Below are 25,957 nucleotides of genomic sequence, written 5' to 3'. Positions count from 1 at the left end.
TACATGGCTGATGTAACTGCTGCAGTGATCCTTCTCTTCAAGTTTACATCAGATGGCAAGGGGGGCTTTGTACACCTGGTCTTCAATTTAACCACACAAAAAGCAATCCAATGGCATGATGGATGAGCTAGCCACAGAATTGGACCTGTGCACCCTTCCTATCAACCTAGAAAGTGGAAATCCAAATAGCCTTTATGGAAATGAGGGGCATACCATCTTGCTGGAAGAGATTGCTGCCATAATAATCCTGAGCAGTTTGCGGGATCAGAAAATTCTCCAGCATGTCTCAATACCCATGACCAGTTACTTTTTTTTTTTTTTTTACACCTGTGCACCTTTTCAAAAAACTTGCAGCACAAAAACTCTGAGACTGCCTCAGACGAGTTCAAAACCATGTTGGGTTTTTCACTTCCCCATACTCTTGCAGTGTGTGTGTGTGTGTGTGTGTGTGTGTGTGTGTGTGTGTGTGTGTGTCCACCTTGCCTGCAAGCAGAATGTGTATTTTTGTCACTAAACACAATGTTTAAGCAGCTCTTCAACTTCTGCCATCTCAGTAAACATGTCCACACAGAATGTCTTATCTTGTCATCAGCCAATGGCCTGTACCATCAGCAATTTGTATGGTTTTAGTTGCAACACACACACACACCACATTTTTCATGAAACACCAAATTCTATTCTAGCCCAATACACTGATTTTTCTACAAGACTGTGGATAAAATCCCTCTTCATTTTCTCAATGTTTTCCTTACTTACAGTATGCCTGTTGCTCTTCTTACCATAGTGCATAGAACATCTGGTAATTACAAATACCAACTTAGTGGAGTTTGTCAAACCTTATACAAAATTTCCACTTAACTTTCATTCACAAAATAAAAATGAATCTTTCTGTACCAGTGTTGTGTAATAATTTTCATGAAAACTGCAGTAATTAGGAATAATAATTTTACAAACTGAAGGATTAGATGGGCAGTCCAGTTTCTCAATTTTTAACAGCAGTTAATATGTGCTCACATTGGTAAAAATAAAGTTAAATTTCTTTTGGTAAAAATAAAGTTAAATTTCTTTTGCTCATCTTCATCGATTGCTGTAGTTTAAATGAAAATGATTACATAAAGCTTCCTTCTAATATATTTATGATTTGATGTGCAGGCTTATTATTATTATTATGGCTCATACAAGAAGGAAGCTTTAGGGATTGGGAGTATAATCCATAATAATATGCAGTCTGCACATCAAATCATAAATATATTAGAAGGCAATGTTAAAATCCAAATAATTTATTAAAACTATATGAAAGTTAATTAACACTAATTATCCTAATTGATTTAAGCGAATTTTAATGAGTAAAAAGTATTACATAAAGTAAGTAAAATGCTTACATAATGGAACTACTTAATACTTGGTGATATTCCTAGATTCTTTATTAAATCCAAGTCATCAGGCCTAATCAAGAAAGATTTGGTGGTAATTTTCCTAACTTTACAAGGTAAATGGCCTGATGACAGGATTCATTAGGAATCCAAAAAATTGTCAATTAAGTAGTTCCACCATGTGGGAGTTTAATTTAGATTAGTAATACTTTTGTACTATAAATCTCACCGTAACAAATCATGTGGTTTAATGTTAGTTGCATTTAATTAATTCATTATGAACCATGTTCCATCCTTCTCTCAACATATAAACTTATTAACAATAACTCGCCTATAATTAAGATAAAATAAATTACAAAAATTTGCAATGTCAAACAATTCAAACCTTGTTGTCACTTCCACAGGCAACTTGCATTCTTTAGCAACAGTATATGAAGCAGTACCAATAAATACCAGAGACTAAGCAGGGTCATAGTACATGTCCCACAGACAAATTATCACAGGGGTACTATACCATAGTGGTACTATACTAGGGATACTATACCATAGATAGTAGAAATTGACATACTTCTGAACCATGTCAATACCAATATTTATTATTATTAGCCATATGGTGCAAGGAAGCCCGAACTTATGCTGCACCAGCCAAAAAAAAAAAAAAAAAAAAAAAAAAAATCCTGTGTTACTCTGAGAGAGAGAGAGAGAGAGAGAGAGAGAGGGGGGGGGGAATCACCAAGAAAGAGAAGAATTATGATAACCAGTTCAGTACCCTGGGTTTGTTCAAGCCCACACTCACCAGATGAGAGTCCCTAGTCCATTAATAATAGGCATTTCACTCAAGGAGATATTTAATGGCTTTCTTCCCAAAAGCATTCTGTTAAGACATAAATCCATAATCCACTTTGTCTACAACCTTTACTCACCAAGTGATCTTCAATTCTACCTGGTGGTTCACCAATGACACCTCCCTCACTTATTTTTTCTGATAGAATTTCAATTATTGGTTACCTCAACCACAGTCATCTCAGTTGCCCTAATTATTCACTGACGATTCCTTTTGTTTACAGTTGGCACCTGTGCACGTGTGTGCTCTGATATTCCTTGTCAGATAAATCTTAATCTAGAATCTCCACTTTTTGATTCCTTCAGGATCAAATCTCTTTACTCTGTTCTGTCAAATTCAGTTCTTGCCTCTATTGTTCTCCCAACTCCATAAATCTTTTAATTTTAGAACTCTTTCTCCGATCCAAGTTCCCTAACAGTGACAGCTGCCTTTTGTTATTTTAATATTAATTACTCCAGGCTTCAATTTTCTAGTTACATGAACCCAGCTGGTCAAGATGCCAAGTCTTTTGCAGGTACTGATTCTTTGCTATCAGGAAAAATTGAAAATTAGAAGGATATGAAAAGTACTCAAAATTTTTTTTCCTGATATTGTTACTTTAATAGTAATGTTTTTAGAATAAGAACAACAAATTAAATATATTGACACAGTTTATTAAGCATAAATTTATTATTCAAGTATATAAAAAAATAAGTAAAATGTGAGTAAAATAAGTAAAAAATAATAACATAAGTAAAAATTATTTCATAATAAAAGTTTTTGTAGAATATTCCAAATTTTCATTAAGTTCTCATTGGACACCCTGTGCCGACTTCTTTTCTTCCTCTTTGTGTGTTGGTTGCTGAATGACATTTCCAAAGCAGCCATGAATTGACATATTTTGATGCATCGAAACGGGTTAGCGGTGGGCCTACAGTTTTAAGAAACAGTAGTGAAGAAACTGTTTTTGATCACCAGCCCAATCATCAAAGAAGCGCTGGTTGGGCTGGCGATCAGATTCATTTGTGAAAATCCTCATTCACATTCACTCAATGAAATTTGTATCGTACTCAGAGCATTCATCAAATGCTTCAATTCTTCCAAAACTTTCTTATCAATTAGGTATCCCCGAATTGCATTTAACTGTAACCTAATTGACAAGTCCTCATTTTCTTGTCATCGATATTGTCACTAGTTCTTAAATTTGATTTTTTTTTTCCAAAATGTTGGCATCATTCAGATATTCAGCTACTGTAACCATGTAAACAGAGATAGGGAAAATTTACAGAAAAATGTAGATAACGCACTTCCGCGAAACAGATGATTATTTGTCAGGGTAAAAGAAAATCACTTATCTAATTCTCGAACGGGGCGCTTACAGTAGATTCACAGAGGTGTCCAACCTATGGTCTGCTAGGAAAGTGAACTAAAACAGCATTTTAAATTTTGTTAATTATCAAAAAAATTCTCATTAAATGTAATTGCATATTGTACTTAATAAAAGTTTTGAATATTTTCAATTTTACTTTTACATGCAACAAGATATGGAAAATGTAACACACTAAAGAAATCTAACTTTGAATTTTTTTTAATATGGCCATTGTACAGGAAAAGGTTGGACACCACTGCAGTAGAAGGTGGGCCAGAGCCCATTGGGAATACACCTTGAACTGCTCACTCTTGACCAGCGTGACTTCTCCATATGTGGGACAGGTCGTTGGAAAAGGTTGGACACCACTGCAGTAGAAGGTGGGCCAGAGCCCATTGGGAATACACCTTGAACTGCTCACTCTTGACCAGCGTGACTTCTCCATATGTGGGACAGGGCGTTGGATAGGTTTTACCAGGTACCATTAAGTTGTAGAATGGTAATTGATCAAATGGTAATTTGATACTGTTGCACATGGAAGACTGCTGCACAAATTGGAGCAGTGTGGCATTGGAGGCAAGTTGCTGCTATGGATAAAGGGGTGGTTGAGGGGGAGAAGACAGAGTGGTAATCAATGGACACTGCTCATCGTGGACTAATGTTATTAGTGGAGTCCCTCAGGGTTCAGTATTGGGGCCTTTATTGTTTTCTGTATTTATAAATGATATTGATGATGGTATATCAGGCTTAATGTCCAAGTTTGCAGACGATACGAAGGTTGGCAGGGTTGTCAAGGACACTACTGACACTATGCTGCTGCAACAGGATTTGGAAAGGTTGAGCAGATGGGCTTCGAGGTGGCAAATGAAGTTTAACATTGACAAATGTAAAGTACTACATATGGGAAACAGCAACCCCAGGGCAACGTATCAACTCTGTGGTACTACACTGAAAGGGACCTGGGGGTGGTGGTGCAGGCAGATATGAAGTTCTCTGAGCAGTGCAGACGAGCTGCAAGAGTAGCTCATGGTGTATTGTCAATGATATATAGGAATTTTTCTAGCAGGGATAAGGAGGTGATTATTCCCTTGTATAAGGCAATGGTCAGGCCACACCTAGAGTACTGTATACAGGCCTGGAGGCCTCATTTCAGGAAGGATGTAGAGCTGCTGGAACGAGTACAGAGAAGGGCAACTAGATTGGTGAATGGGACAAAGGGGTTCTCTTACGAAGAAAGGCTTAAGTTTTGCAAATTACAGTGTCTGGAAACTAGGCACCAGCGGGGTGATCTGATAGAGGTGTACAAAGCCTTGAATGGTTTGAGCATGCTCAATGCTGATGGGATTCTTCCTCTAGCTCAGAAAAATCACCTGAGAGGGCATAAATTCAAATTGAGGAAAGACAGATGTAGGATAGATGTGCGGAAATTTGCCTTCAGCCAGCGGGTGGTTGGTGGGTGGAACAGACTTCCATCCCTTGTCGTGGAAGTTGATAGCCTAAATAAGTTTAAGGCTCAGCTGGACAGGTATTTCGAACGAACAGAGGGGTGAAGTGGAAGTGGTTATTTTTATTTATTTATGTTACTTTTTTTTTTTTTTTTTTTTGGCTGATGCTGCATAAGCTTGCTTTCTTGCATCAAATGCCTCTACTAATGCTAATGCTAATGCTAATCCCTTTAGCTCTCTTAATTCGTGCAGCTGCACCAATTGCCTAAAGGCCAGAAATGCGAACAGTGTGTACCGAGTTAATTCTCTCCTAATCCGTTCGCTATATGAAAATTTTCTTCCCTCAATGGAAACTATTTTAAATGTAACTTCCAGGGGGAATTCAAAATTAATTCCCTATAAAAGGACTTCGTTAAACAGAGGTCTGATTGAGTAATTTAGAATTATAAAAATGGTTATACAGTTTTATACAGTAAACATCTTAACAATAGACAGTAAAAAATGCAAATTTAGTTAAATAATTTTAAGTTTATTTGAATAGTAGGTACACATGTGAAAAAAATTTACAGAATATTACAAATTTCAAAGTGCACTGCATCCAAATGGTCATTGTTAATAATAAAGATGCCGGTACACCGAACCGTTGCGTACCGTCCCAAAAAAAGCACTGCCTACCAGAATACCATACAATCCTAACACTCTTGATCTTTTCATCACCAACAACCCTTTAAAGTATTCAGTCAATATTAGTAGTTCTCCAGATATCAGAGATCACAATTTGATGTTCTCTTCTCCAGTGGGCCCCCCTCTCCCTCTCTCTCACATGGTCATTCTCACCTCATGTCATTTTTGCATTATCTTCATAATCACAGAGATAATGCAAAATGGCATTATCTGCATGATTACCATTCCTGTTTTCTTAGTTAAATTACTATTTTAAATCTTCTAATCCTAATATTTGTTAAATCACATCAGTGAACTTATTCTTTTACAAATTAAGTCCTTTATTCTGCATTGCAATCCTAAAATTTAACCTTTTATCTATACCTTAGTTTTCCAATAAATATACTAAGGCTGTTCAAGATATGAATGTAGCATATATCACAATTTGCTTATATCCAAATCTACAGCTTCATTTTCTGCACACACTTTAGCTCGCAACAATTATTAATCAACCAACTTGCCTTTGAACAAGTTAACAGTAGAAAATTTGCTTCTTGTCCAAGTGATAGTCAAGCCTTCTGGTCTCTTTCTAAAGCTATTGGCTTCACTTTTGCTCATCTATATTATGTCCATTACAACATGATGGTTCTACTGAATCCTCAACTAAAGATAAAGCTGACTTATTAGCATCCTACTTTTCTGCTAACTCTTGTATCAATAATCTTGGAAAATTGTCTCCTACCTTACCAAACACACTCCACCCAATGCTTTCTGTAATCTTTCAAAAGAAGGATGTTAGAAGAATTCTGTAAAATCTTGATGCCAAGAGAGCTCCAAGTTTTGATGGCATTTCTTCACTTCTCAAAACCAGTGTTCCTGAGCTTGCACCTGTTTTGTATTGCCTTTTCGCTCTTTTTATCCACTGATATTTTTCCTTCTTTGTGGACATATCCAGTTACTTTACCTAAAGTGGATGACAAATCTCTTCCTTCCAATTATTATCTGGAAGGAAGGTAATCACTTACCTCTACATTTTCCAGAGTACTGGAAAAATCCATTGTGCCAACTCCTACACTATCTCAGAACTTTCCATCTGATCACCAATATGGATTCAATAAGTGTCAATCCACTGGTAGAATTCTGGCTTGTGTTAGCTGTTTTTGGACAAATTCAATGGAAAAATTTGGCAAAGTTTAAGCATAAGTCTTGTAAACAAGCTCTCCTCTTAGATATTGCCAGATATTCTCATCTTAGATACTGTTTTTCTTATTTTTTAATTGGGTAACTAGCTTTCTCTCTGACTGCTCCCCATGTCAGAGAGAAAAATTGAAGACCTTCCTCTACTTAGAAGAGTGTAGATGGCTCTCTGTCTTCTAATATCTCAAGTAATGCTGGCATCCCATGGTTCAATTGCTTCACCTATTCTTTTCCTCTTGTATATTAATGACCTTCTTCCAGTGAATGAAAATCCTATTCATGGTTTTGCTGATGACAGTATGCTGTTTTTCACCTTCCAGTTTGAGAAGCTTTGCCCTGCACCACACCAACAGCTTCAACTTCTTGAATAACTACCACAAATTCCTTAAATGCTAATCTACACTGGGAAAAGAAAATTTAGTTAACTTCAATCCTAAAATTCATTGTTTTTTTTTTTTTTTTAATTTAAAAAAAAAAAAAAAGACAAGTATATAGCTCCTATACTCATCTTCAATAACATTCAGATCTCTATTGGGTTCACCTTGACATCTAATCTCTCTCTTAGCACAAGCACATAACAAATACTGCTTCCACATTGAAAAAAACTATTTTTTTTTTTTTCATTAGCAGCTATAATTTTCATTTAAATATAATGAAAAATATAATTTTCATTATATTTTTCTTCTAAACAACTACTGTCTCATTAAAAATACTCCAAACCTTTCTCAATCATCTTGACTTCATACAAAAGAGAGGAGCCAGGTTAATAATGACCTGTCTCTTACAATCTCTCTCTCTCTCTCTCTCTCTCTCGCTCTCTCTCTCTCTCTCTCCCCCCCCCCCGCTGTCACATAGACATTCAGTTTCTCCTACATGCCTTTTCTATAGATATTTCCATAACCACTGCCCTTCTGAATTTGCATCTTTAATTCTACTGCTCTCTTCCAAACTAGACAAACATACCTCAACTATTCAACATCCATTCCCTATCCAACTGCAAAGTCACAGAACTAATTTTTCTTCTTCCTTGTTTATGCCTTATACTTTTGTTCTCTGGAACCCTTCCTTCACAATTTACAAAAATTCAAGCCTAATGCAAAAGTTTCTTCTGTCTTCTCAACCTTCAACCCATACATGATGCTAAGTACTATACCTTTTGTTCTAATACCTTTCATGTTCGGGATTTTATAAACCCTCCATTCTGGAACTTGCACAAAGCATGTTCGATGTATATAAAATATATCCTAGAAGTTTTCTCCATTTCCTCAAAGAATTCTGGATAGTAGAAGATGTAAACTGTTGTGATAAGTGCATTACTATTTTCCTGTCCCATCATCTGAGACATCTGTACTCTCCTTCCTTTTATTTTATTTGCTTGCAATATCATTTTGGAAGACTATAAATGCAGTCTCTCATAACAGGTAATATCTTAACATCTAATTATTTTAGTTTTAACATAGCCTTTGTGCATATATTTTAGTTTGATATGCATCTTCGTATTACTATAAAGGTTCTATTACTGTTTCTTTCTTTTGATGCAATACAGGTATAGTATTGCATCAAAAGAAAGAATACAGGTATAGTATTGCATCATCACAAAGTTAGGCATCATGCTGATGCCTAACTTTTTGATGACAATTTTTTTAGTCATCACAAAGATATTAGTAAAGAGAGGGATTCAACTGGGGTAAAGAAAAATATTTTCAAATTAAGTCTTATGGATGAAGCAATATCAGTAAAGAAAGTTTACTGATATTGCTTTATTCCCAGGTTTACGAGTTCTTTTTTTTCAAGTATCAAAAGAATCGAAAATATGAATATTAATTGCAATAAATAAATGCTAAACATTCATAAATATGCCATTTCAAATCACGTGTGTAATTATACAATACAGTACTACTATGCATGCATTTTTTTGTTTGTTTGTTCAGGCAGATGAGAGCATCTCACTGACTCACATAACATAAAGTAGTTACTATGCTGACGTGTGTAATTATACAATACAGCACTATTATGCATGCATTTGTTTGTTTGTTTGTTCAGGCAGATGAGAGCATCTCACTGACTCACAAAACATAAAGCAGTTGCTATGCTGACGTTACAAAGAGTGATTGCATTGCTCTTCATTTTCACTATGTTTTGTTATTTCAAATGTATCCCCCTTATTAAGGCAGATAAATTTGAAGGGTGTTTGGAATAAACTCTGTCCTCAGTTTATTGATAATTTTGATGGATTTCAAGAACCAGTAGAGATTGCACAAACTGAAACAGAAGCGGTCATTAATATTGCTAATCAGTTGTACCTTTGGGGTTTCTACAACAGATGTGACTGATATGCTTCAAGCACACAATGGAGAGCTCACAAATGAAGACCTCCTTGAAATGGCAAAATGTGAAGAAGCTCAGGAAGAAGATTTAATAGATGAAACTCCTGTTTGTTCCTTCACTCTCAAGGGACTTGATGAAGCTTTTCAATACAGAAAAATCAATTGAGATTTTAGAGTCACAAGATATCAAATTGAGTGCACTAGAAAAGCTGCTACAAATTTTAAAAAATGCTTATGCATACTATTGTGAAATTTATAAAGAGAAGACTGCTTTGGAAACAAACGACTCGTGAAGCATTTCTGAAGAAGAACACTCCTTGTGCTTCCAACAAACCAACAAGTGAGGAACCAACAATGAGTGATAAGCCATCAACAAGTGAAGAACCATCAATGAGTGTGCATTTAGTCAAGGATGATGAAGAATAAACATTCTTCAACATTTGTATGACATAAATAATTTCTTTATTATTATAATTTGCTTGATTCTAAAGGCTACGTTTTCATTTCTTTGGATAAATAAATCATTCTTTAAGTATAAAACTATTGTTTTGTTGACCTTTATTTATTTAACACTCTACGGTCAAATTTCATTGTTGAGAACGTAACCCCATTTTGAATATTACATCTAAGGGAAATAAATTCTCACTTTACGAGCATGCACTAGGAACGAATTAACTCGTAAAGTCGGGAACTACCTTTAATTAGAGATTTTTCGTTCTACTTTGGTTTAATTGTAATTATTATTTACCTGATAATAGACTAACAATATATTACTTCCTTCCACTTTATTAGCTTTCAGCAGCACCTGAATATTAGTTATCAAAAATATTGCTTGCTAAGCTTGATTATAAAGAAATACAGGTTTTTCTAAACTTAAACTACCTTAGAACTGGAACAAAATCAATAAAAATTTCCTTGTTTTTCAGAATAAAGCATCCTTTTTTCTTTTTTTTAAATAACAGTCCAAGTTAAAAAAACAATTTTCCCCTCTGCTTGCATGTTTCATAATTAAATTAATTCAACAGATATAATTCTTTTTGGGATTCATTTCAGAAACTTTAAAAGGAACCATAACATATAATTTTAAACAAAGTCAGTTTCACAGATCCTTACATTAGTACTTGAGAAGTCAATACTCATCAGAAAAGAAGAGTATTGTCCCAGAGCCTGAAATGAAGCATCACTCAGCTGCTGACAAAAACTAATATTCAGTTCTCGCAGAGAAGGGCAGTTTCTGGCAAGGGTCATCACGGCAACATCAGTAATAGTGACACATCTTCTTAGATATACTATCTGAAGACGTTTACATACAGTGAAAACTTGACACAACCCTGAAAAAAAAATAATAATAAAATAAATAAATACATACACAAATATAAAATACAATCAAAGTGCTCTATACCAATGCTCTTTTTAGCATTCTAGCATGTTACAATAACCTAATGCCATTTTACATTTGTCATAACAAACTTGAAAGATGAATGAATTTTCTATAATGAATCAAAAAAATTTTCACAACTTTATCTTGTTGGAGGCCTCACTTTAAGGATGCAGATCTGCTGGAATGGGTGCAGAGAAGGGCAACCAGATTAGTGAATGGAACAAAAGGGTGCTCTTACCTAGAAAGTAATATTGGCAAATGATGCAAGAAAGCAAACTTATATAACATTAGCAAAAAAAAACAAAAACAAAAAAACTGCACCCTTCACCCATCCATACCCTCCAAGTATTTGTCTAGTGCTTCCTTGAATTTATTTAAGCCATCCACTTCCACCACAACAGATGGAAACCTGTTCCAACAATCAACCACCTGCTGACTGAAGGCAAATTTCCTCACATCTATCCTGCACCCACCTTCCTCAACTTAAATTTATGCCTCCTCATGTGTGTAGTAAGAGGAAGAATACCATTCACATTCAGCTTACTCAATCCATTCAAGGACTTTAAACACCTAAATCAGATCACTCCACAAGTGCCTAATTTCCAGGAGCTACAATTTGCAGAACTGAAGCCTTTCTAGGTAAATGCACCTCTTTTGTTCTGTTCATCAATCTGGTTACCCTTCTTTGCACCCATTCTGGCATATCTACATCCTTCCTAAATTTAAGCCTCCAGACCTTACAATACTCAAGGTGCAGCCTAACCATGGCCTAGCACTTGAAGATAATCACCTCTTTATCTGGCTAACAGTTCTTGTATATCATTGACAAAAGACACTGAAAGAGTTCAGTTATGCAATTGCAGCTTCTGAAGACTAGGCACTTGGAGAGTGATCTGATTGAGATGTTTAAGGCCTCGAATGGATTGAGTAAGCTGAACATGAATGGCATTCACATTCAGCTTACTCAATCCATTTGAAATCCACAAAAGTCTTGCAGATGCCTAGTCTTCTGAAGACTAGGCACCTGCAGAGTGATCTGATTGACGTGTTTAAAGCCTTGAATGGATTGAGGAAGCTGAAGGTTAATGGTATTCTTCCACTTGCTGAGAATAAACGCGCGCGCGCACACGCACACACACGCACACACACACACGGGGGCATAAATTTAAGTTGAGGATGAATAGTTGCAGGATAGATGTGCAGAAGTTTGATTTTGGCCAGCAGGTGGTTGATTGTTGGAACAAGCTCCTATCTGTTGTGAAAGTGGATGGTCAGAATAAATGGGGTTTTTTTTTTTTTTTTTGCTGATGCTATATAAGCTTGCTTTCTTGCATACATTTGCCACTACTATTACTACTGTTTTCTTTCCTTATGTGATTACTTAAATATAAAGAACTCAATAACAAGAGAACTTTCTACAAGAAAAGGAACTGCAAACATTTTTTTATCAGGAGATTAGCAACAAGCATTTCAAGCTCAAAAGGAATATAGGCTCTCAAACTGCTTCCCTTCCCCTGATAACTGCATCAGTTCTTACAAGAACAAAGGTTCCTCCATAAGAGAACAACTTAAACTAAATGTATAGTATTGCTTTGCTTAACTCCCTCTAAGCAAATTCTTCTGTAGATTAGTATGACATAAAATAGAGGTTTACATACCTTTTCTTTGTCCTTTGCTTCCTTAATTACTAAACTATATTTGCATGTGAAGACTTTAAATGTCTATAATTTATTTCACTTTGCACTGCTATATAATCAGGTGGTTGACTGTTGGAACAGGTTCCACCTTTTGTTGTGGAAGTGGATGGGTTGAATAAATTCAAGGAAGAACTAGACCAATTTTTAGAGAGTATGGATGGGTGAACTGTGAAAGTTTTTTTTTTTTTTTTTTTTGGCTGATGCTATATAAGCTTGCTTTCTTGCATCATTTGCCATTACTACTACTACAAGTTTCATTTGAACAATTGACATCACTTGAAATCAACTTTTAACTTGTTTATATATGAAATAGTTTCATATTTTCTATCTTTCATAATGTTGCAAGCATAAATTGCAAATAATAGGTCAGCAAACTTTAGCACAAAAAAAAATAATAATAAACTTTAAAAAACAATTCACCACAACTACAGCTGTTTTTCATACAATTTATTTACACTTCACTAGGGCTGTTGCCTAATCTCACCGTATTCTTTTTTCATGACATGTGAACCACACAGTTGCTCTAGTGACAATGACATGTGCTCTCTTCCTTACTCAGATCCTTGGCACCAGAAAACTTTAGTTTCACAGTGAACTTTCATTGCAGTGTGAGTGTATTTCCTTTATACACTAAATGGAGTTTTTGGAACCTAAATACTTCAGCAAACAAGGGATTAACCATTATGTATACTATAAGAATACTATTACTCTTTTATGTTTAGCTATATTAATTTCGCATTATAACGCAACTTGAACAGCTATATTAATTAATATAAACAAACAAAATACTATAACAAGTAACTATGTTTGCCAGTTTTAACTTCAAGTATAACACTGAACAATTACTAAAGTTAAGAATTCATTTCTTCTACAGAAGCAAAAAAGGTATCAAAAGTGAATAATTAGGGCATTTGAGATGATTAGTAAGGCAACTGAGATTTGGATGAGCAATTGGGATACGGTCAGAAAAAGTAAGTGGGACTTGGCAGACTGTAGGTGGAAATAGACAGCACTAATTTTTGGATATGGCATACACATAAGTATATACCCAGTTTCTTGACAGTTTGGTCTCAAAAATGCCTCTGGTTTATCATGGTATACAAAGTGTGACAATAAAGTTCCTGTACTGGTGCAGTCATGTTCAATGAGTTTGAAAATAAACAAAGTGGTATGTTGTAGTTCAAACTTCCTCCAGTAGGCTTACAGGCTGCATGTCACAACTAGCTTTGTTAATAGCATTAATGTTCTCTGTCATGATTTCGCAACGGATGAAAAAATATGCAACAAAAACATATGAAATGTTAAAATGAACACAGATTGTCCAGTAGGCTGATGGATTGCAAGTAATAACCAGTTCTGTTAGTAGCATTAACGTTACATGTCACAATTTTGCAATGGAGCAACGAACGGATATCAAATTTTGCTTTAAACTGGGAAAGTCTGCAACAGACACATATGAAATGCTAAATCATGTCAGGTTATTTGAATGGTATAAACAGTTCAAAGATGGGCATCAGGATGTTCACAATGACCTAAGAAGTGAGCATCCATTAACCTCTCAAAATGAGGGCAGAGTTGCAAAAGTTTGAGAAATCATGGAAAAAGATTATCATTTGATCCCCAGAATAATGGCCAGTGAATTAGATATGAATAAAGAGATGATTTGTCAAATTCTGCATGAAGATTTAGGAAAAAGGAAGGTCTAAGCAAAATTTCCACACAGCCTCACAGATGAGTAGAAGCAATGAAGAGAGTCATGATGCAGACTTCAGCCATTTTTCTCAAGGCAATCCCAATTTCCTTGACTGTATTGTCACTGGAGACGAGTGGTGGGTGTTGTAGTATAATCCAAAGATTAAGTGTCAGAGCATGCAGTGGACTTCAAAATCATCACCAAGGCCCAAAAGGTTTCATTTACAGAAGTGCAGGATTAAGATGATGCTGATCATGTATTTTGACAAACGGAGGGATTCACATGGAATTAGTACCTGAACGGAGAGAGTCAATACTATGTTTTACGTACAAGTGCTTTAAAGACTTTTGAAGCATATTTCCCTTGTGAGGCCACAATTTCGAAAGGCAACAGATTCCTGCTGCATGACAATGTCCCACCCATTCCACACTTGTTGCGAAGACATTTCCAATTAAACATGGCAATATGCAGATCAACCATCCACCCTACTCTCCTGATCCAGTACCAGTAAACTTCTTTCTCTTTCCCAAGTTGAAAATTGGCCTCAAAGGAAAGATTTTGGGATGTTGAGGACATAAAAAAAACATAACTGCTGAACTCGTCTTTTTTTTTTTTTTTGGACACCTTCGCCAACTCTAAAGAGATTTTCTCTTAAAAACATACCCACTATCAGAGAAAACAAAATTATAATAATGTGGTATTAAAAATATATATAAAAGTTAAATTGACTGTTGAATTTTAGTTACCAAAAGAACAGAACCTTACCTTCTGAAGTTATATCAGTCCGATTATCAGGAGCATTCAAGTCCAGTTTCAATAGGCTTGTACAAACTATTAATTGCTTCAAACCAAGATCAGTAATTTTGCAATCACTGAAATGCAGACAACGTATTCTGTCATTTGCCAGCTAGAGAAGGTAAATTTGCATCAGAACACACACACACAAGCCTGAAGTAAAGTAGATGAAATAAAAATGCATACTGCTGGAAAATACATACAAGTTATTTAATATAATAAACCATAAAAACAGTTTTACTCTGAAACCTTACATTGGAGATATTTTGGATTATTCTTTATTTCCCCTATTTACATCAGAAAAGAACTTGAATTGCGATTGGTGATATTAATTTCCAACCATGATGAGTTTATAACTGCTTTCTTTATTCTTCGGTACAAAAAAATGGAATCCACTGTGTTCCTAATTACAATGCACAATATGTCTTCAGAGCAGAGATGAAACTGTAAATTCTTTATCCCCACCACCAAACTACCAAACAGCACCCTTTAATCTTTAATAGCCGTACCAAAATAGTCTACTCCTCCTCATCTTTCTAGACCCTCCACCATACAGTGACACATCTGGCAGCATGGTAGTTTAACACTGCTTCAGCGAATGAAATTGCAAAAATAAAACATACAGTAATTTCCAATTTATAAACCCACGTTTTTGAACAGTAGTTCATAGATCCAAAGATAATAAATGTGGAGCAATTTTCCTATATATATATTTATATATGGGAATGATTCACAATTTAAGATATTAAGTCAGAAGCTTATTCCCAAGACAATTTCCAGTGAAAAATGTCATATAAACAAATATCTAATTCTCAGCAGTTGTGGAGTTATAACAACCTTTTACTGGATGTTAAAAATGACTGCCTTCAACCTCAATACATAACCTGGCTCATTTGTGAATCTGTTATGAAGCTGTGGGTATCTGAAGTTCAGGAATGATTTGAATAAGTCATGATAATTTATATGTGGCGTTATTCACAACACCACATTTTTCCATGTGTATCTCAACCATTTCTACCATGGGTTAGTTGTAATGGTCCACAATACTGCCCACACCATCTCCAGTTATCAGCAAAGAAATAGTGGACGCACTCAATGCATTGGTCCAACACATTTTGGATGCAGCAAGCTGTATAAAAGAAAATCCCCATGAATTGATACAAATTACATGCTCGATTTGTAAACAAGACAGGATGTGTATTGAGACTGAGTGTGTTTGTTTTCAACATTTATTAACAATTAACCAATAAAAACAAGGCCAAACTTTGTAATCCTCAGAGTTACATGAGATAACCTTTAAAGACTTGAAAGACATACAAGATAATATTTAAAGGCATAAAGAGCTGCAAGTCTTTAAAGAATGTCCGTGAATTTAATTTAATTTTACTGTGTATGTGAATTTTATTAAAAAAAATTTACATATGTAAAAAAAAAAAAAAAAAAAAATTTCAAATCTAATATCATTTCAAAATCCAAATTAATAGCTTCATTTTACCAACATTTAATATGTTAATAAGGTAGCAAATTACTATCATATAGCCCATCAAAAAACAATAAGGAAATCATAATAGTGAAATGCTGCAGGAACAAAAGCACAATAATTGTATGGGGGAATATTTGGTATTTTCTTAAGGCAAGCTAAAACTGCCTATTATATACAGTATTTCTGTATGAGAAAATGTCAGAAACAGTGTGAAAGTTCCATTTAAAGTTATAACTGGTTATATGAAAAATTAGATATTTGGTTGCTACTCTCAATAAGCAACTAAATATAACTAAATATCACAAATATTACCAAATAAACATTTAAATTATTTTTACATAGGCCCTTTGAATTTCTATACCCATGGTCTCAGAAAAGTTCACATTTGCCACATTGTTAGATTAACAATGTAAATAAAGAAATATCACAGTAGCAAAACTAATATTAAGTTGTGTAGCATACTGCTAAGTTTGTCTAGTGTTGTGCTGTACATAAATTGTATTTTCTGGATGATAAGATGTTTTAGAAGACAAATTGAGAAAAGAAAAAAAAAAAAAAAAAAATGTTTATTTCATATATATTTGAAACAGATTCACAAGTACTTACTAAACAAAATGTCAGTGTAAAATGAAGCTTTTACTTGTCATTACTGTCACTCTCATCATTAAAAATATGGTCTGAATGTGACATTTTCAATGTTATCAAGAGCATTGCTGATTCCAAATTTCTTGAAACACAGAAAACTCATGTTGCAATATTTCCACTAATTTTTCATCCACCCACCCACACATGTGAAACTGTTGGTTGCTTCATTTGTCCTGTTGGTGTTCAATCACGATTTGGTTTCCCCATCCAGTAGGCCCATCCCTCACACATCAATGCTTTAAAAGGTTTGTTAACTGAAGTGTCCTGTTAGATCCTTCTTGAATTAGATAACTCAGTTTTTAATTCACAACAGTCCTTTTTGACACATCCATTATACGTGATCTGAAACGATGAGACCGTAAAAAAAAAAAAATAAAAAAAAAAATAAATATATATATATATATATATATATATATATATTTATATTTATTAATTAAACAAATTAATTAAACACAAAAAACTACAATTAAACGAATATATATATATATATATATATATTCGTTTAATTGTAGATTGCCATCGATTAATGGCACTTCACATATAAGTATCATTGTTCATACAACCCTGCAATCAAGCCAGCCTAGACCAGTTAAACTACAATTAAACGAATATATACTGGCGCGTATAATGCACAATTGGCCTAAAGGCAAAATAACAATGGCATTAACGCTGCACAGAAGTACACGCAAATCATATAGAATACATAAATCCAAACATAATAACCACATAATATATATTTCCACCCCCATAAAACCACCCAGACATTTTGACCATGTTTTCTCTATCCATAGCTAGGGATAAAGACATCACTATGCACATCTAGTATAACTTCAAACCATGAGATGAAGGGGATGTTTAGGCAACATTTTCCAAGAAAAACAAACTTTGTCTTATGGTCTGGATAATATGATATCTACAATATAAGTGAAATGCATAAATGTTAGTATTTCATTCTTATTAATTTTAATTTCAAAATGTAATGCAATGGTCTGTGCAGTTTCTGCAGTTGAGCAAACAATCATTAAGATTATAGTTTGTAAACTGAATATGGGGCATCAAAAATTTTAGCCTGAAAGACTAAATGTTTGTGAATCAGGATATTACTGCAATAATTACATACTTAAAATGGTTGAGGTTTCTTAGTAGATATATCATTTTGACCAATGTGTGTTCCATCTCATATGATGCTAGATATGAATTTTAGCACATCACTGGCATGATGCAATGAAGGGCTCCTGTATCTATCATTTTTGTTTATATACTTTTTTGTGGTACATTAAATAAACATCCTTTATTTATTATATCATTATGCAGAGAATTTATTTATTATGCAGAAGTGTGTGCAGGTATAATAAATAAATGACCTGGCTGAAAGAAAGAGTGACCCAGCATGAAGGAAAGAGAGTGAATGAGTGTTATGGTAAATGGGAATGAGTGGAAGAGTAAGTGTAATTAGCTGAAAGAATACAAAGTTAATAATAACTTACATTACTTTATATATACTAACAAACATTACTAACAACACAAACACTATCACTGCATTCTTCACTGGCCTGCAAAAAACTTATTATAGGTCTGCACCACAACTAAAGAATAACAGTAAGTTAAGGTGCCCAGAGAGTGCAATGCACAAAGCAAGAGTCAAACAAATGAAATGAAAGCCAAAAGAATGAATGAAAGTAAGCGTGTGAGAAAAAAAACACAGACCATACATGTTACAGTTAAGTACACACTAACCCCAGTTTGAATCTTTTATATTCTTTCTTATTTAGCTTAATTATTAAGCAGTACTATTTAAATTTACATTACACACCATTGCATCCCTCCTAGTGTGTGAGAAAAAAAAGTGTGAGGGAAAAAAACAAAATATTATATTTATATATAATCTAACAGGAAAAAAGAAAAAAAATTATTATAAACTATAAGAAAAAAGAAGTATCCTCCCCCCCCACCGGTCAAGGGGTGATTATCCCCAGTGGTGAACTGTGAATATTTTAACAATGGGCTCGCAGTTTTTCTGACATTCTACCAAATAAATCTGATCGGTCATGGAAGTAATGACATCCACGGCTTCCCACACCCACACCACTAGTAGTGCGATTAGAGCAAGTGACGCATTTTTTGTGAATGGTATGATATCTCGAGTCCGGGACGGATTCAGGGGAGTGGACAAATGGGGCTAATTATCCCCTTAACCATGCATAGAAGTGAATGTGTAAAATGTTCCTAGGTCTATCTAAAAAAAAAAAAACTTAAAAACCTGGTCGTCATACCTCCTCTTACGATAACTGGATATGATAGTGTCTGGAGTTTAACTTTTTAGAATTTTGGAATAGTATGATGTCACAATCATGCTTCTTGAAGTTACTACTGCAGTAAGTATGATTGCAACAATACAAATATTTGTCAACAATTTCTTTTTATCATCTTGCATTTTCATTGCGTTCCATTGTTAGGTGCCCCTAGCAGATGCGTATGCTGTTTCAACGATAAGAGATAAGATCGGTACTTCAACTGACGCTATTTTCCAGAGTCGTTTAGATATGTTGCAGTAGCAAGTATACGTCTCTTACTTTAGTTATCATAAATCAATTGTATCCTGCCTTACAGAAATTATGAAAATTTGTGAATGATCAATAAAATATTTACAATAAAAAAGCACTTTTATTTCGTAATCAATATATACAAATCAAAATACCTAAAAGAAATGCAAAGGACGTTTCGCATAAACCATCTACCATGCGTGCTTGGCAAACGTGCAACTTTTTTTATTCGTCTTTTTTTTTTTTTTTTTTTTTTTTTTAACAACTAGGGAAATGTAATGGATACATTTATTTCATGACAGAATTTTAATATTGCAAATAAAAAATAACATGAAATATTTCCCATATCACAAAACATTCCACAATATAAAAATAAATATTACATAAAAAACAAACTTTCTAGAAAAAGTACACAAAAATCACAGATATTAAAAAACAAAAAAATTACACAAATAATGAAGAAAAATTTATTTTAAAAATTACCATATACAATTTACTTCGTTATTAATATTTGTTGTCCATCTTCTTCTTTGTCCAATAGCTGAGCGATGATTACAGAGGAATGATTTAGCATAACTTGGCAAAGGATGTAAAGAAAAACAGCAAAGAGTTCTTTACTTACGTAAACTCTAGAAGGAAAGGGATGAATCAGATTGGACCACTTAACATAGATGGGTTGACTACTGATGATCGTGTTAGGGTAGCTGATAAACTGAATGAGTATTTTGCATCTACATTTGCACAAGGAGTTATACAATGAAGGGAGTGCCAGAAGTTTATCAAACTCTAACAGGGAGCTAAGTGATTTTGTAATAACTGAGAGCAAAGTGGAGGAGAAATTGCTGAAGTTAAACATAAAAAAGGCGCCTGGTGTGGACGGGATCTATCCAGTTATATTAAAGGAGGCAGCAAAGGAAGTAAGCAAATCCTTAGCCATAATTATGAGGGCTTCCTTGGACTCAGGGGAAGCACCCGTGGACTGGAAGTGTGCAAATGTATCACCAATTCACAAAGGGGGGTTCACAAAAGGTGACACAAGTTTGTTTGCTTATTGTTTGTTTATTTGGTTTTAAGAAGCATTAGCAACGAAGGCCATATTGCTCCGAGATATGCGGTGGTCATTCCTGACCTTTCCGCATCCTCCCTATTCGGTGGTGATGGGCTCGAACCCTGGTCTAATCGGGAAGCATGTGCTAAGCACTGCTGCTCCTGCCCACCTGGCTACGGAGGCAGCTGACACACAAGTAACTATACATCTGTTAGTTTATCAGATTTTCTTTAATCACTGGTTAAAGAAGCATTGCAGGATCATCTAGATAAGACTGCAGTAACAGTTAAGACACAGCAAGGATTTGTTAAAGGGAGGTCTTGTCTGACCAATTTGATTGGATACAATTATTTTTTGCCAAAAATAATTTTGATATCATATACTTGGATTTCAGGAAAGCTTTTGATACTGTCCCACATGGAAGACTGCTACAGAAACTGGAGAGATATGGCATTAAGAGTAAGTTGCTACAATGGATTAAGGGATGGTTCAGTGGGAGACGACAGAGAGTGGTAATCAATGGACACTGCTCTTCGTGGACAAAATGTTATTAGCGGAGTTTCCGAGAGTAGTAGTAGTGGCATGTGATGCAAGAAAGCAAATGTATGAGCTTATGCAGCATCAGCCAAAAAAAAAAAAAACACCATTCCCTCCAAATGCCTGTCCAATTCCTCCTTAAATTTATTCAACCTATCAACTTCCACAACGACAGATGGAAGTTTGTTCCAGCAATTAACCACCCACTGGCTAAAGGCAAATTTCCGCACATCTAATCTACATCTGTCTTTTCTTAATTTGAATTTATGCCCCCTTAGGTTCGTAATCTGAACAAGTGGAAGAATCCCATCAGTATTCAGCATGCTGAACCCATTCAAGGCCTTATACACCTCAATCAGATCACCGCGCAGGTGCCTAGTCTCCAGCCATTGCAATTTGCAGAACTTAGGCCTCTCTCTTGATAAGAGGATCCCTTCATTCCCCTCACCAATCTTGTTGCCCTTCTCTGTACAAGCTCAAGCAAATCTACATCCTTCCTAAAATGAGGCCTCCAGACCTGTACGCAGTACTCAAGGCGTGGCCTGACCATTGCCTTATACAGAGGGATAATCACCTCCTTTTCCCTGCTAGCAAAATTCCTATATATCATTGACAAAACCCCATGACCTGCCCTGGCAGCCTGTCTGCATTGCTCAGAAAACTTCATATCTGCCTGCACAATTACTCCCAGGTCTTTTTCATTTTCTACCACCTTAAGTGTAGTACCACACAGTTGGTACGTTTCTCTGGGGTTACTTCTACCCATATGTAGTACTTTGCATTTGTCAAGGTTAAACTTCAGTTGCCACTTCTTAGCCCATCTGCCCAAATTATATAGATCCTGTTGCAGTAGCACACTGCCATTACTGTCATTAACAACCCTGCCAACCTTTGTATCATCTGCAAACTTCGACACTAAGCCTGATATACCTTTATCAATATCATTGATAAATATACAAAACAACAGTGGACCCAACACCGAACCCTGTGGGACTCCACTAATAACATTAGTCCAAGAAGAGCAGCACCCATTGATTATCACCCTCTGTCTTCTCCCACTTAACCATCCTTTTATCCATTGTAGCAACTTACCCTTAATACCACTCTGCTCCAATTTGTACAATAGTCTTCCATGCGCAACAGTGTCAAAAGCTTTCCTGAAATCCAAGTACTGTATATGATATCAAAATTATTTTTTGCATCCAGTTCCTTTGTGACCACATCATAATAACCAATCAAATTTGTCAGACAAGACTTTCCCTTAACAAACCCATACTGTGTCTGAATTATTGCTGCAGTCTTGTCTAGATGATCCTGCAATGCATCTTTAACCAGCGACTCCATTATTTTACCCGGAACAGAAGTTAAACTAACTGGTTTGTAATTACTCGTGTCACCCTTCGATCCCCCTTTGTGAATTGGGGATACATTTGCACATCTCCAGTCCGTGGGAAACTCCCCTGAGTCCAAGGATGCTCTCATAATTATGGCTAAGGGTTTGCTTAGTTGCTTTGCCGCCTCCTTTAATATAACTGGATAGATCCCATCCATCCCAGGTGCTTTTCTTACGTTTAACTTCAACAGTTTCTCTTCCACTTTGCTCTCAGTTATTACAAAATCATTAAGTATCCTGCTACAATTTGATAACCTTCTGCCATTTTCAAACCTTAATAATTCCTCACGTGTGAATGTAGATGCAAAATACTCATTCAGTTTGTTTGCTATCTGAGCAGGATTATCAATAGTCGAACCAGCGATGTCAAGTGGACCAATCAGATCCATTCCCTTCCTTTTAGAGTTTATATAAGTAAAGAAATCCTTGCTGTTTTTCTTAGCATCTTTTGCCAAGGATTTCTCGTAATCTGCCTTCGCCTGCCTAACCTCCTTTGTAACTTGGTTACAGATCAACTTGTAGCTATCATAGGCTTCTGTGTCACGTGTTAATTTGTATGCATCCCATGCATTTTTCTTCTCTGTTACGAGTCTCATTAGTTCATTTGACAACCATTTAGGCCTAACCCTTGAACAATATTTCTTAATAAGTATGAAACTTTTAGTAGCATCCACGATTAATTCCTTGAATGCTTCCCACTTAGAATTTACTGTTGGTAACATCATCAGATGATTCCACTGTACAGAATTTAAAAACTGTCGGAGACCACTGTACTCGCCTTTACGGAAGCAAAAACCCTTTCCTTTACCCCTGATGGTAATTAGATCTTTAAGTAAATCCCACGTCAGTACACTGTGATCACTGCCACCTAGTGGTTCTTTTATCTGCAAATTCCTAATACATGAATGATCACTGCTGACAACCAGATCAAGAGTATTACTTTCTCTGGTTGCCTCTCAAACATGCTGCTGCAGAAAACAATCATCCAATAAATCCACAAATGTCTGACTAGTGTGTGAGTGCCCAACCACAAGTTCCAGTCAATATCTGGGAAGTTGAAATCCTCCATTATAAGACATTCCGATATACTAGCCCACTCTATTTCTCTGTACAATTGTTCATTGTACTCATTCGAGTCATTAGGCCTATAACACACTCCTACTCGTATTTTTGCTTTCGCAGTGCTTATGTCACACCAAACTGACTCAACAGTGCACTGTTCATCTATATCAACTGGATGCACTTCTTTTGATTTTATGTTTTTCTTAATTAACAGCATAACACCTCCTCCCTTCCTATCCTGTCTATCTTTTCTGTACACATTGTACTCCCCAAATTCCAGTTCGGCATTCCTTATATCAGTGTGACACCATGTCTCTGATATCCCAACAATATCCGCCTTTGATGTCTTGACCAACACTTCAAATTCATCAAATTTATTTACTATACTTCTAGCATTGGTATACATGCAAGCATACATGCTCCTACTCCTATTCTTTGTTACCCTAACACATCCCATATACCCATCCGTTCCACAATGACCGCCATCCATCCCTGAAACCCCCAACACCCCACGCTCAAGGTCGTTACTTATCTAATAGAAGTTGTGCAATAATCACCTTCACCTCTGCCTATGGCTACTGTTAAACTATTAGTCCTTGTATCCCCCCCAAGCTATCAGTTTTCCGACCCACCCAACACTGCCTCGATAGCATCAGCAAATATTCTTGCACCCTTTCTATTTAAGTGTATCCCATCCCTGTAGAAGTAGTCTCTCCTGTTAACAAGTACAGTCCAGGCTGAAAAAAATTCTATCCCTTGAGCCTTGCACAATCTTTCCAGGGCCAAATTGATCGACAAGGCTCTCATCATATACTCCCTCCTATCGTGTCTGGGCAGAATTGCAGACACTTTCAAATTCAACCCTAATTCACGGCTTTTTTTCATTAGTGACCTGTACTTGTCAAGTAATTCTGCCGGTCTCCTACTCTTGATATCATTAGTGCCAACATGTACAACTATATCACCTTTTGTGCCCTTAAAAGATGATATCTGCTCTACAACGTCATCAACCTTCATCAATATCCATCAATGATATTGATGAAGCTATATCAGGTTTAATGTCCAAGTTTGCAGATGATACAAAGATTGGCAGGGTTGTTAACGACAGTAAACACAGTATGCTACTCCAACTTGATCTAGATAAGTTGGGCAAATGGGCTGAGAAGTGGCAACTGAAGTTAAACATTGACAAATGCAAAGTACTGCATATGGGTAGCAATAACCGAAGAGAAATGTACCAACTGTGTGGTACTACACACAGGGAAGTGGAAAGTGAAAAAGACCTGGGGTTATCCCAGGTCTTTTTCATAATTATGCAGTAAATATGAAGTTTGCTGAGCAGTGCAGATGGGCTGCCAGGGCAGGTCATGGAGTCTTGTCAATGATATATATCAGGGATGGCCAACAAGTCAATTGCGATCTACCAGTCGATCACGATGGATTTTAAACATACAGTCATCCCTCGATTTGTGCACCTTCTGGAATGTAATTTTTGAGATGGTAGATCGCAGCACATTTTGAAGGAAAAAAGTAGATCCCATTATAAATTAAGTAGGCCACTCCTGATATATATGAATTCTGCCAGCAGGGACAGGGAGGTGATTATCCCATTATACAAGGCAGTGGTCAGGCCACATCTAGAGTACTGTGTACTTCCTAAAATGAGGTCTGGGGCCCTCATTTTTGAAAGAATGTAGAGTTGCTAAAAAGAGTACCAAAGACTGGTGAGGGGAACAAAGGGGTGTTCTTAACAAGAAAGGCTTAAGTTCTGCAAATTGCAGTGCCTGGAGAGTAGGCACCTGTGAGGTGATCTGATTGAGGTGTCTAAGGCCTTGAATGGGTTGAGAAAGCTGAATGCTGATAGGATTCTTCCTCTTGCTCAGATTGAGAACTTGAGGGGGCACAGATTCAAATTGAGGAAAAACAGTTGTAGAATAGATGTGTGTAAAATTGCCTTTAGCCAGCGGGTAGTTGATTGGTAGAACAGACTTCCATCTTTTGTTGTGGAAGTTGATAGCCTAAATAAATTTAAGGCTGAGCTGGACAGACATTTGGAATGAATGGAGGGGTGAAATGGGAGGGTTTTTTTTTTTTTTTGGCTGATGCTGCATAAGCTTGCTTTCTTGCATCCTATGCCTCTACTAATGCTAATGCAACGATCCAGATCAAATTGAAGCAATGGTTTTCCATTTAGATGTATGGTCATCATAATCTGTAATTGTCAACATTATTCATTATGCTGAAAGCTTGCTCAGCTTCAGCATTGCTAATCGCAATGGTTTCAAAGATATTTCTGGCTTCCTTAATTGAAAAGGGAATTTCACTCAATTTTAAAGATAAACTATCTTTGACAAAAATCTCTAAAATCATTAATTTTTATTTCACACTTTATCAGAAAACTTAATTTCTTATTAGGTTTTCACTGTCTTGCCACAAAAGATGAAAGTTCTTTCATATTCCACGATTTTGGGTAGCATATGTTT

General features: G+C 35.7%; 1 protein-coding gene across 1 annotated transcript in view; it reads right to left on the bottom strand.

Annotated features, from left to right (window-relative positions):
* The window catches only part of LOC150081585 (protein AMN1 homolog), a 116,900-nt gene that overhangs the window by 48,231 nt on the left and 42,712 nt on the right, over window positions 1-25,957 (bottom strand). The window contains exons 3-4 of the mRNA XM_090379645.1: window positions 14,734-14,875; window positions 10,311-10,528 (exon numbers count right to left, since the gene is read on the bottom strand). Of these exons, the coding sequence (XP_090235771.1) occupies window positions 10,311-10,528; window positions 14,734-14,875 (360 nt within the window). The remainder of the gene's footprint in view (window positions 1-10,310; window positions 10,529-14,733; window positions 14,876-25,957) is intronic.

This window comes from Mastigoproctus giganteus, chromosome 8 (genome assembly GCF_048544385.1).
Source record: "Mastigoproctus giganteus isolate SK-2022 chromosome 8, ASM4854438v1, whole genome shotgun sequence".
NCBI classification, from domain to species: domain Eukaryota; kingdom Metazoa; phylum Arthropoda; class Arachnida; order Uropygi; family Thelyphonidae; genus Mastigoproctus; species Mastigoproctus giganteus.
The sequence above is the reverse complement of the archived record's forward strand: the minus strand, read 5'-3'. Positions and strand labels throughout refer to the sequence as shown.